The sequence below is a fragment of the Clytia hemisphaerica genome, unplaced genomic scaffold (assembly GCF_902728285.1).
Source record: "Clytia hemisphaerica strain Z4C2 unplaced genomic scaffold, Clytia hemisphaerica genome assembly, whole genome shotgun sequence".
Lineage (NCBI taxonomy): Eukaryota > Metazoa > Cnidaria > Hydrozoa > Leptothecata > Clytiidae > Clytia > Clytia hemisphaerica.
The window spans coordinates 240,929-253,749 of NW_027104027.1; the positions used below are offsets into that span (position 1 = coordinate 240,929).

Below are 12,821 nucleotides of genomic sequence, written 5' to 3' on the forward strand. Positions count from 1 at the left end.
AAAAAGTAAAAAGATCGAAAAGCATTATAATCCACGGGGCTGAAGAACCAGCTGAAGATGCACCCAAGTATGATGAAGAGTATGTGAAGACGCTCATTCAAAACCTCCGGGCGAAAGTGAACATCAAACAATTGTTTAGACTCGGTTCGAAATCTGAAGGAAAGACTCGTCCAATACTGGTAACATTGGGTAGCGAGAAAGAAAAAGAGAACATCTTTGGGAACCTCACCGCTCTCAAGGGTAACAACACGTACAAAGGAATGAGTGTATGTGAAGACCTGTCTCCAGATCAGAGGAAAAAGTATGAAGACCTGGTTGCACAAGCAAAAGACTTAAACGAAAATAACAAAGAGGCACTGAGAACCAAAGTCCTAGACAAAACCACAGAAAAACAAAAGAACCAAAAACTCACCGGCTGGCCTATGAGTGTGTGCTGTGAAATGTCATGCCAATAATTCAGTGAAAATTGATGAATTATGACTTGAAATTCATTGACTTAAATTCCAAATTTGTAAATTAAAATAGCGACTTTTCTCTGACTTCCCTCGCATACATCCTTCTACAAAGGTGTTCTGTCAGAAATGTGAAAATCAGAAAACGTGAAAACTGTCTGATCAAAATTGAAACAATTAAAAATGCGTAAAAAGATAATTGCTTTATGCTAATTATAAGAAAATATGTTTTCTCTAAGAAATATGATCTTTTTATAAGATCAAAGTTCATTAACACAAAGTTAAAATGATTTTGTCCATTTTATAAGCACAAACATTACATACTCAACTATTGAAATATATCGACAGGTGCTGTGAAAGTATATCAGACGGAAAAGTTGTAGACTGCATCTATTTTGATTTCGCTAAAGCATTTGATACAGTGCCTCATCGTAGGCTTTGCAAAAAGCTAGAAGGGTATGGCATAGTTGGATCAATAAAGAACTGGATTTCATCGTTTCTGAGTAGAAGGAAGCAGTTGGTCAAAGTAAACCAAGCAAAATCCAACATGGATAGTGTATTAAGTGGAATACCACAAGGAAGTGTCTTGGGCCCTCTACTCTTTGTACTGTACATAAATGATCTGCCTGACAAGGTGATTTCGGCTCTGCTACTTTTCGCAGATGATACAAAGATCTTCAAAGAGGTAGATTCAGTCAATGATTCCCTTGCCATACAAAATGATATAGACACACTCGAAAAATGGTCCAATGATTGACTATTACAGTTCCATCCGGATAAATGTCACGTTCTTACAATCGGCAAATTCGTAAATATAAAACACGCTCATCCGTATTGTCTTGGTGATATTCAGCTTGAGCACGTATTTGAACAAAAAGACCTGGGTATATTGGTTGATGCTGAATTGACATTTGAAGACCATATAGCCAATCAAGTAAAAAAAGCCAACTCAATGCTTGGTGTCATCAAACGAGGTTTTACCAACTTAACTCCGGAGATCCTCCGTACGCTATATTCAACATTTGTCCGACCACACCTTGAGGACGCACAATCAGTTTGGTCACCAAGATTACGTAAACACGTCAACTTACTCTTGAGGGAGTGCAAAGACGTGCAACAAGATTGGTCCCAACGTACCGCAGCCTTTCATATAGTGATAGGCTCAAAATTCTCGGCTTACCAACACTCGAATTTCGAAGACGATTTTGTGATATGGTACATGTTTACAAACACCTCCACTACTACGATAAAACAACAATACCTGACAAGTTGACTAAACATCCGCGTTCAAATCGAAGACACCCCCATGAGCTTCTACCTAACTTCGCAAATGACGGTTTCCACGGACCACAAACGAAATCCTTTTATTACAGATGTGTGTCAACCTGGAATAGACTGCCGAGAAATGTCGTTACAGCAAAGTCTATCAAGACTTTCAAAGAAAACCTCAACGCGATGCATGGGAAAACCATCCCTCAAAATACGATTCAAGAATAGTGTAAAATAAGATCGGTTAGAGGCCCACTGTGAGCCTAGCTTGTAAATCTGTATAATAATAAGTTATAATTTTCTCAAGCTCTAGGCTTTCCATATTATGGTGCGGTCATGATGCGGTTGTATTAGTATAATCGCTAGGAAATTCTGAGCAAGAAGATATAGGTACCTTTTCGTATAGGAGAGGTGTACCCAAAATATAAACCCTAAAAGTTTGCGCATAATCAGGCTTGAAACAAAAGAATTTTGTCACAACACGCTAATTATGCAGATTTTTTATAGCGACAAAAAAAGTTATTCAGTCACAACTTAACCATCAGATTTATCCAAGTGACTGAATCAAACTAGCTTAGATTTCTAGCCTAGTAGGAGCCAAGGGAGAATCTGGTATGATTTGGAGTTACGATAAAGAAAAACTAAAGACAAAGCAAGATTCTATTCTTTTAAAATTCCATACTTTTGACCTGGGAAAAGTTGAAGATTCGTTTTTAACCCTTCAAGATTTTATTGATTGGTCTAAGCCTTGCCAAAAAATGTTGAGGTCCCAAATAATTTTTGAAACCACTATCTCGAATCTATAGTATTCTCTGTCAGAATCTTATCAAAGTCATATTTTAGCTGGTGGAATTTTGTTAGCGTATTTTAAGCATTATTTGGCAGTTTAGTTACATAAAATGGGTTGATATCCTAAAATTATCAAAAATGCTTAGATTTATGGATGGAAATTATGCGGAGTACTTTTTTTAGTACCCTTGTATACTACGTTTAAAACACCATTGGGACGATGAGGAGAACAATCTAAGGATCAAAAATGTTTAAGAAATTGAAAAAATTATTCTTTGAAATGTAGAAAATGAAATGCCAAGGTGAAAGAACTTTTTAACTGATTTACTTCATTATTATCTGAGAGATGAGGATGGATGGGAGGATGAAAGTGTGAGGTAAATAGATTCGAAATTATATAGATTTAATTCTTTTCTAAAAAATTTTAGTTTTCAAACTATTTACAAATTCAAAAATTTACAAAACTTAACTGTAACAAAAACTTAAAGTAAAATTTTAAGAGAAAAAGATGGCGCCGTTTTAAGAGAAAAAGATGGCACCGAAAATTCACTATTCTCAATATTTTCCTTTTCGTCAGCCAAAAAACAGGCTCAAAAACTAAATTTCGTCTTGTTTAAGTGTGTCTTGGTCAGCAGTTTCAAATGTGCTTTTAACCTCTTCACAATTGACAGGAAAATGTTCACACACTCGAGTTTAGAATTTCTCCTTCAATAGAAACGTTCCTCATTGACGGTAAACCATCCAAAAACTCTTGGAACGTTATTCAGATCCCCTTACGCTGGTAAGGTGACAATAGACGAGGTTTCTTGGTTGAATTTCGATGATTTGGGTGAATATTTTCGTCGTCCAACATTCTCTGGTCTTGGTTTCCTAAAAAAAACAGGGTTCAAAATACAGTTTAATCTCGCAAATCCAAATTTGAGAGGCAAGTCTGGATTGTTTGAATCGTAGAAAATAATTCATGAAAGTTTCTCCTTGATAAGCAAAGGCACAGGGAATTTCTTTAGTTACAAACAGTGGTAAAGAGAGACGAATAACAAAATGTCTGACTGTTGAGAGTCAACAGTATCAAATATAAATTTACTACAATTTCAAATGGTAGTTTTTTAAAGTAAGATCATCAGCAAAGAACCATGAAACCCTGCTACCCTAATATGGGTTCATTCCAAAACAACGCTGTAATATATGTTCTCTCACTATTTTCAGTGGTCAAACATACCTTGTAGACATGTGTCTTTCAACCCATTTAAGAAGAGTGACCACAGAATCGGTGGATGGGAGTCGTTTGTCAGCCATTGTTTTCGTCATCTACAAAGAAAAAATAAAGGTCAATTAATACATAACAATGTATATGTATATTAGGTTGTAGTTTAGGCCGTTTGTTTTAAATTATAGGCCAAATTCTATCACGCTGCTAATCCAAAACTTTGCGGGACATAAAATCTAAACGCTGCAATAATGACGAGTACCTGGCAATTGCAATTTTTTTTTTTGCAATTTCAAAACAATTTGAACAGTGTCAAATTCTTCATAAGAAACCCTGAGACCGCGGAATACAAGCAATGTGGTCAATTTATTTTTTACATACATGGTTGTTGACGATTCTGAACGAGATAGCCATCCCCTTCAAAGCTTTCATTGCGTCTTCATCTGTGACGTCATCACCAGCAAATAAGATGCGAACTCTATATCAAAAGAATGAGAAATTTTGATTATTTTTAACGCTTGTTTCTAGTCTCGTTATACGAGTAAAACTTGGAATCCGGGGACTATTTAGGCATATACAGATAGGCTTAAAAATCCCCATAAATGTTTTGTCTTGTATCGTTTCGACTTTTCTTGTTCCATACACGCTTTTTTTTCATAAGAATACACTTTATAAGAATGTCCATGATGAAAATGGCCAAAAAACTAAGAATATGATAAGAATATCAATCATCATCATGGAATTTTGCTACTAAAGCTAAGAATGCCAATTTAAGAGCATTTTCAATTATAAATTATCAATTATCCCCAAGTTAGGCTCACTCCTTTTACAAAAGTGCCATTTTATGCTTGAGACGTATGTACTAAATGTTAAATCTAGTATGAATTAGGATCCTAACCTAAGAATATGCTGTAAGAATATTTTAGGATGATTTTCCCAAAGAAGTTAAGAATATCCATGATGAAATGGATTTACACCATTCTTATAAACAAAAGCGTGTAAGTGCTTCTACGGAAAACACTTGATCACGTGATCATTTAGCAATCCAGGGATGTCAATGTTGAAAGTTTTAGCAATTGAATTGACCATTTGCGTCGAGTATATCAATTCAAAATTCATACCTTTCGGACCAATCAACACCAAAAGCAGTTCTTAAAATATGAATGGATGCTCTTCCTCTATTCCAGTTGACATTTGGGGGTTTGATTTCCAAAGCACAATGAGCTTGACCAGCCTGTACAATAGTAAAATTATTTCAAGTCGTTCTACATATTTCATAATTCTATGCAACCGATAAGATAAGGATTGGTCCAGTGCCAAAAACACACAGTTCTTAAAATGGTTTTAATGCCAGAAAGGCGAGCCTGTTTTTCTTTGTCAGCGCCAAGACCATCATTTTCACATGTTATATCATTATTTTGGGATGAATGCATATTCGTGATGTTGTCCTTAAACTTGAAAATTTAAGAAAAACCTAAATAAACTGCCATTTTGATGACGACCTAGGTAGATTAAACTTAAAAGAACGATGCGTAAAAGACATTTAAAGCAGTGACATGTTTGCGTGAATCATTCTGGGATGGTTAACTAGAATAAGTCGTCCTTTTCTTTCGGCACTCCATGTTAAAAGGGCTCCATCGAGTGGGGAGGTACACATAGATTTATAAAGCCCCAAGGGCTAGATGGAGTGCTTTAAGCTCTTCCAAGCAAAAAAAGTGAATATCGCAAAAAAATATCGCTGCTATTGTTTTCGAAAACCCGCGAAGCTTCTGAGTGGTCAAGTGCTAAAATTCTATTGCAATGTCACGTGACACACTTTTCAGCAAAAGCACGATATCCAGCCCTTTGGGCGTTAAAAATCTAGGGAGGTACCAGGCCATAGAAGGATATAAATAATAACTTACAATGAATCCAGAATATGTGATCAATTGTCTGGCTTTTTCGATCAGTTCATTCCTTTTCTCCAATGGAACTTCACATAATGATACGTCAACAAAACGCCCTTGTTCTCCACCCAAGCACCATGTTGACAGACCTGAGAAGGTATAACGTAAAAGAATTTGACGATTTTTTTAGACCGCGGAACTACGTATTATACTAGAGCTAGACTAGTAAACTAGTAAAGTTCTTGTTGGAAATATACTGTCTTAAACTTATCACAAAACTATATAATGGATACTCTCCATTCCGAAATTTCATTACATAATAAATAGTAAGTTTTCATAAATCGAATCTCTCATCGATTGATCGTTCAAATTAAAAGGGTCAGTGAACTGAATTTATTGAAAAGTTCTTCATACCTCTTCATGGAGTTGTTTCAGCATCCTTGCTAATCGTTCTTGATGCTCCGCTGGCATAGGATGTACAAACTTCGATCCATCATTATGGATAATATCCAATCCGTGATTGCCTGCATATGTTAGCCCCTCAATACCAACCATAGATTTAACATCATCAACACTACGGCCTGATATGACGGCGATAAAAACATCAGGGTGATTTGAAAGACGTTCTAATAAACGTTTTGTTTCTGTCGGGATTTTGGCCATAGCTGGAGTGGGAGCTATTGGAGCTAATGTACCATCGTAGTCGAGGAGTAAAGCAAGGAGAGCTCGATCACCAACATAGCTTTCATTTGGTATGTCATGATGCTATGTTTAGAGCAGCCATACGGAAATGAGGCCCTAGCAACGGATGCGATTTCCCGTTGCTAAGGAGAAAATTGTATACCAGGGCTCATAAGAAACCCAATATATCGGCAGATATTTATGCTACGGCCTTGAAATTTTCAGGGTATGTTCAGGAAGGATAAAGGATCCTAAAAAGCCCTAAATCCCGAAATTGATAAATTTTTCACCAATTTTCAAAATCTCATATGACTACCCCCTTAAGAGATGAAAAAACAGCCTTTCTGATTACTCAAAGTTCAACGATCACTTCTATTGAAAATTCTATTGTAAAAACGTTGATTAGGTCATTAAATGAAAGTCCAGAAAAGACGGCTCGCCGTACAAATCGGACGGTTTCTACTTAACGCAATGATATTAAATTGGTTCTTGTAAAACTGTCAGAAGTCGAGTAAAATCAAGATTAAGTCAGATTAAGTTATAATTTTCTCGAGCTCTAGCTTTCCATATTATGGTGCGGTCATGATGCGGTTATATTAGTAGAATCGCTAGGAAATTCTGAGCAAGAAGATATAGGTACCTTTTCGTATAGGAGAGGTGTACCCAAAATATAAGCCCTAAAAGTTTGCGCATAATCAGGCTTGAAACAAAAGAATTTTGTCACAACACGCTAATTATGCAGATTTTTTATAGCGACAACAAAAGAAACCTATTTACTCGACATAAACTCCCTTAAGGTGGTAGTCTACCGCCAGATTTCAAAAGTCAAAAAATCACATTTTTTGCAATAACTCAAGAACTTCTTTACATTTCGTAATGAAATTTTCAGGAAATGTATATCAACTATTAACATTTCTAAAAATAAAAAAAAAATCTAAAAATAACCAAAGACGGGGGTAAAATCAGCCAGGGGGTAAAATACTTTATTTTGCTTGTGTCAGGTTTTCTGAATAGTCGGCTTGACCTATGAAGTTAGTTTTTTTTTAAATGACTAATATTTAGAAAAGGTCTGGAATGAGTGAAAAAAAAAATTAAAATATTTTTCCAGGGGGTAATAAACTGAAAAAAACGCTTTTTTGAGATTAAAAATCAGGAAACCAATTTTAAAACTTTTTAATCCATTCATTCAATGCACAATCATTTAAGGAAACTTCCCTGAAAATTTCAAGTCTGTAGCTACTCTCAATCCTAAGATATTTCTGACAAGGTGTTTGCGAACCCCCGGAAACGCATTTTGAGAAAATCAAAGAAAAAGACAAAAATGGCTATCATTTTAAGCTGGAAAGCTCTTTTCAAAAAATTTCTTCACTGAATACTCATCAAACCAGTCAGGTTTCATAAGTTAAAGTAAAACATTTCACAAAAATTGATAAATTATCCAAAAATCAACAAAAACATGTTGCGCTAAAGTTACGTAAATATAGCAAACTTTGCGGTAATCTTGCGATAACATCAAATTTAGGTGAAAACAGCCACATAAGTGTGACAAAATGTTCATTGGAATTCCAGCATGACTCTCTATAGACATGGAAACTTTTCTAGTGCATATTTTTATTCACATAGACTTGAATTGACAATGAGCTGGCTTGATTGAAGGCGGTGCCTTCGCTTCGGTTACCGCCTAGGCGGTTATGAATGGCTGGTGTCAGATGAGAAATGTGTGTCTCCAGAAGTTAGATCCAGTTCATTATAATGCACATTTCTATCTCTGTTACATCATGTTGTGCTTGGAAATATCTCAGTTACATTTAAATCCACTACAAAACAATATGTGAGCCACCAAAAGCACACTGTCTATGCTCAAAACAAAATGCCGACAACTTAAATGTTTTTCGCAGAAATCCAGCAACACAACCAATATAGAGCAACTTCATAGATTCTGTAGAGTCCATTCTTCATTTAAATAAATCATTTCAATCAAAGAGATTAAGTTTTGATCTAAAACTTGCCAAGAAATCTGCAGAATCATGCTTACAGCTTGCTTTTCAGCTGGTTTTGATGTGCTACACTACTGCAGCTACCATCTTTAATTTCAAAGATTACGTAATGCCACGGAAAATAATATTTTGACGAGGAAGCTTTCTTTTGGCGTATCACATTGCTTAGACGATCCTATCGTCTACACAAGATCACTAAAAAGGGAATAGTTTAGGAGAGGCGTGATAAATTCGGGTGGAGTAAGCAGTGGCGGAGATGTTTACAGTGTAGACGATACCAATTTGGCGCAAAAGCAATAAACTGAAAAAAGCCGTGGATTTGCCTTTGCGTATTATTGACGTTTCGGTGCGGCCATTTTCAAAACATTCGAAAACGCACAGCATCAACTTTTTCTTTTCTACACTGGCTGAAGGATTTTTTTGCATGAAATTATTTTCTTTATGGGTTTATTTTGTAGCTCAAATTTAGAATGTTAGTTTGCAATTTATTTGCAACAAGTATTCAAATTTTAAGAGCCATGCTTCATATGTTTAACATACTTTTTGACTTCAGAAACACAAAGACTAACAGGTTTGTTATTAATATTTTTTACTTCCAACCTTCTTTTTTCTTCAGTAATTTAACTCAAAGACACCACACTTGCTGTACATTTAGTATCATTTTACACATTTCCCTTCTGATAAAACAGCTTTTTACCTTCTTTTCAATACTCCCTATTTTTGTTTTGTTAGAAATTCTACAAGTTACTAATTTTTAACTTTTATATTTTTTATATTTGACATGTTTAGTAGTATAGAAGTATAATTATAATATAGCCACAGGAAATCATTTTGAAGTTTTTAATTTTTGTTTGTCTGGAAGATGGTATCAATTTGAAGGTAGACTATGTGCTTCTGGCAGCTAGAGAAGAGTTTTATTCTAATACAAAAAATCATTACAGGATAGTTTGACAATTGAAGACAATTTGTTTACAATATTTTCCACCATACATATTCTATATTTAAATATAATTATATTCTGGCCTTAGGTAGAAGTTGTAGACGTTCATGGTACAGCAAGATGCTGTTATTGCTACCATACAATGCTACTTGAAAGTCTTATCCAAATCCTAGCTGGAAAAAATGATTATTTAAAAAAAGATAAAATATTTTGTTTTCTCAGACATATCACTACATATTCTACAAATGGCCTTTCAATTGCTTTTAATCGGCTGATTGGAGTAAAAACTGAGCTTTTTTAGGGTTTCGAGAAATTAAACCAAAAAATGCCAGAACAAATTCTCACCCTAATTAAAATCCCTGAAGTAATCTCTAATTTTTTTTCCTGATTTCCTATATAGTCATCTGGGGTAATTACGGGACAGTTAAAATTAAGGGGTAAATACGGGACACCCCTAAAGATGGTGTTATTGTTATAAATTTGGATTCAGATGGGGAGGATTTTTGAGATAGTCATTCTAGCTGCTAGAAAAATGTCTAGTTAGATTATTCTAACATATACTTTTGATGTTTCAACAAAAGTTTCATATGTCACCATAAAAATCAATTTTCGTAGTTTTAGAAGGAACTTTTCAAGCTTTAGTGTCAGGAAGAGCTGCAATCACTTTGATTATATTTTGACTGAATTCTGGCATCAAGATACTATGGTTTGAGATTATAATAGTCTCATTGTCAAGCAAAGCACCTTATCTCTAAAAAGTGTGTCCCATATTTACCCCGTAGTCAAATCTTAATTTTGGGGTAATTATGGGACACTAAAGTTTGAGTTTCAAGTGTTTATTTTTTATAAGAAAAGTACAAACTTGATTTCCTAGTTTAATGGAATCATAACTACACTCTAAGTCTTTCAAAACCTGCAAAGGTTTGCATCTAAATTTACTTCAGTTGGTCTAGATTGCTCTATACAAATATTACTGTTTAAAGTGTCCCGTTATTACCCCAAAATGGGAAAAAAGCTGGGGTAAAAACGGGACACTGTCACTAATTTTGTTGAAAGTCCTTTAAATGATAGCACTTGGATTTGAAGTCATCAAGTGAATGCAAAACCTCAAATATCATGACCTTTTGGAAAGATATCTGGATTTTTCAATAACATTTTATACCTGTCCCATATTTACCCCGAGGGTGTCCCATAATTACCCCAAAATGCGGGGTAATTACAGGACACCTTTAAAATAAATTTTAGGAACATCTACTAAATTTCAAGGAAAAGTAATACATCTTATGTAAAGGTCATATTTTGACAAATAAAATATCAAAAGATCGGATCTCTAGGATTAATACTTTCAGAGTGATGCCCAAATAAGTCAAAATCGTCCCGTAATTACCCCAGATGACTATATAAATTTTAAAAAATAAGGATAAAATTTTAGTTTTAGTTCTGTTTTGCTAACTTCTTTATATAAACATTATACTGTCTGCTATTGCGAAACCATATTTTACATTAACTTATGTAGCATTAAAATTACCATAAATCCTAGAGCACTCTTCAGATTGACTTCAGATCTGGTGTGTAAACTCTCTGTACAGACTGGAAGAAATTTGCAAATAAAAAATGCCCAAAAGATACCCCAATCAAAATCTTGTTTTTTCAGCAAAGGGCGACAACAGTCAGACAGTTTCTTTTTTCAAACAGCCAAATTTCTTGTTAAAAAATTGCTAAAATTGGCATAATTCTGGAACTTTTTTACATGATATAGACATTCCTTTGCCACACAATTCACCAAATTCTGCTTGAGATATTCATTCCATCTGAAGTTATTTATAAAAAAATATAAGTCAAAAAATTATATATATGAAATATTTTAATTCCCGCAACCCAAAATTATGCTAAAAAATTTTGTCGCTGAATGTCTTGACCTGTAGTAGAATAGTAAAGGAATAACAATTGCTTGAGAATGTGTAAGTACAAATTTTACATTTTACCCTAACCACAACAAGTAGAAAACAACAAATTAGTCACTTATATAGAAAAATTTCTCAAAAATTAAATAAATAGGTTCATTGTACAGGCAGTGTAGACCTAAAGCTCTAAAACAGCATCTAATAACATGAAAACCAGAATATGATTCTTCAATGGGAATCAAAACTATAAAGTGCACTTACAAACATCAATTTGTCAGATCTAACAAAATTAATAACCACACTGTCATCATTGACAATTGACAATAAAACAAACGATTTTCTGTCAAGAGCCTTGTAAACATTCCAACAACTTCCATCGAAATGATCTATCACAGCTCAGTTTACCATTTTAGCGCGGTCCGAGGATTGAGCCGAGAACTCTCGCATAGCGCCCGAGCTCCGGCGCGTGCCGCGCGGCACGCGCCGCGGGGATGAAAAACTTCAATCTGTCAATCATTTTCTCAAGCGAAGTACGCGAAGTGATTCTAGCTTTACGATAGTGCCGCGGATCATCAATGGATAGTATTCAATTATCATTATCCCTTTATTTTCATTCCTAGAACTTTTGCAAAAAAAAGGAAAAATAGAAAAGTTGTATTTTTTACTGCCCTATTCACATACTGAATTTGAAAGATCTTCTATGTGGCGTTTTTTTGCAAACTTCGAAAAACTGATTTTTGTCCCGCCTTTGCGGGATTTTGGCTCAAGTGCTTGAGTGCAGCATAGGGTTCAAAGTCCAAATATGCGTTTCCCGTAATTTTTGTATGAAGAGTTAGGTCTATACTGACAGGTAGCAACATGAGTATTCACAGCTTTCATTTGGCAGTACTGTACCATTTTTGATTGTTTTGACTGGTTTTATTCTTCATATAAAACGTAAAGAACAATTTTCCAACCACGTTCTACTGGTTCAATTTCACAAATTTCACAAATTACATAAAATAACACGAAATAATTTTATAAAAAGGTATATTTAAGCAGTAGGGAAACTTATTACCAAAGCCTTTTTGGTGATTTCACAAAAACATTTTTGGTTAAACTCTTGATATGCACCATTGTCTTCCACAGCTGATTGGTTGAAAGTGACGTATTGACTTATTTTACGTCACTTACAACCAATCACCTATTGGGTACGTGATGTAATGTCAGAAGACCTTGGAATGGGACATATCATGAATTTGCAGTGAATAGGTGCAATTCATGAAAAATTTCAACCTTTCACACCGTGAATTTCCCAAAAAATTATGATGACTTTTAAACATTTTGTTTTTCATGTACTCCTACATCTGGAATTAACTGAATATAAACTACGTTCTGGTTCAATTAATTGCCCCTACCCCAGTGGCCCCTACCTAACCTAAGAACACCCTCTTTTTACTTTTCGAGAAAAATCTCAAAGAAGCCTGTCCATGTACCAGGATACCAGGATACCAGGAAGAAATCAAAAGTTGAAAGATATCGCCGATCTCTTACGAAAAGAAGAAGAAAAATTACAAAGCAATTTTTAAAATGCACGTCCCAATCAAAGAAGACTAAAATAACAAAGGAACTTTTGACAATTGAAAAGGACTTACAAAAATCATTTAGGGATTCCAAGAGTTATGTTGAAAATATAGCAATCAATTCCATAAAGAAA

The 12,821-nt window shown here is 34.7% G+C and overlaps 1 protein-coding gene across 1 annotated transcript; it reads right to left on the minus strand.

Annotated features, from left to right (window-relative positions):
* Positions 1–2,899: 2,899 nt before the first annotated feature.
* On the minus strand, positions 2,900–10,392 carry LOC136811645 (uncharacterized). The gene is given in 8 exon segments (XM_067068269.1): positions 2,900–3,380; positions 3,730–3,818; positions 4,099–4,195; positions 4,839–4,951; positions 5,622–5,695; positions 5,698–5,752; positions 6,018–6,368; positions 10,384–10,392. Coding segments are annotated over 8 exon segments (885 nt in total). The 3' UTR covers positions 2,900–3,283.
* Positions 10,393–12,821: the final 2,429 nt, after the last annotated feature.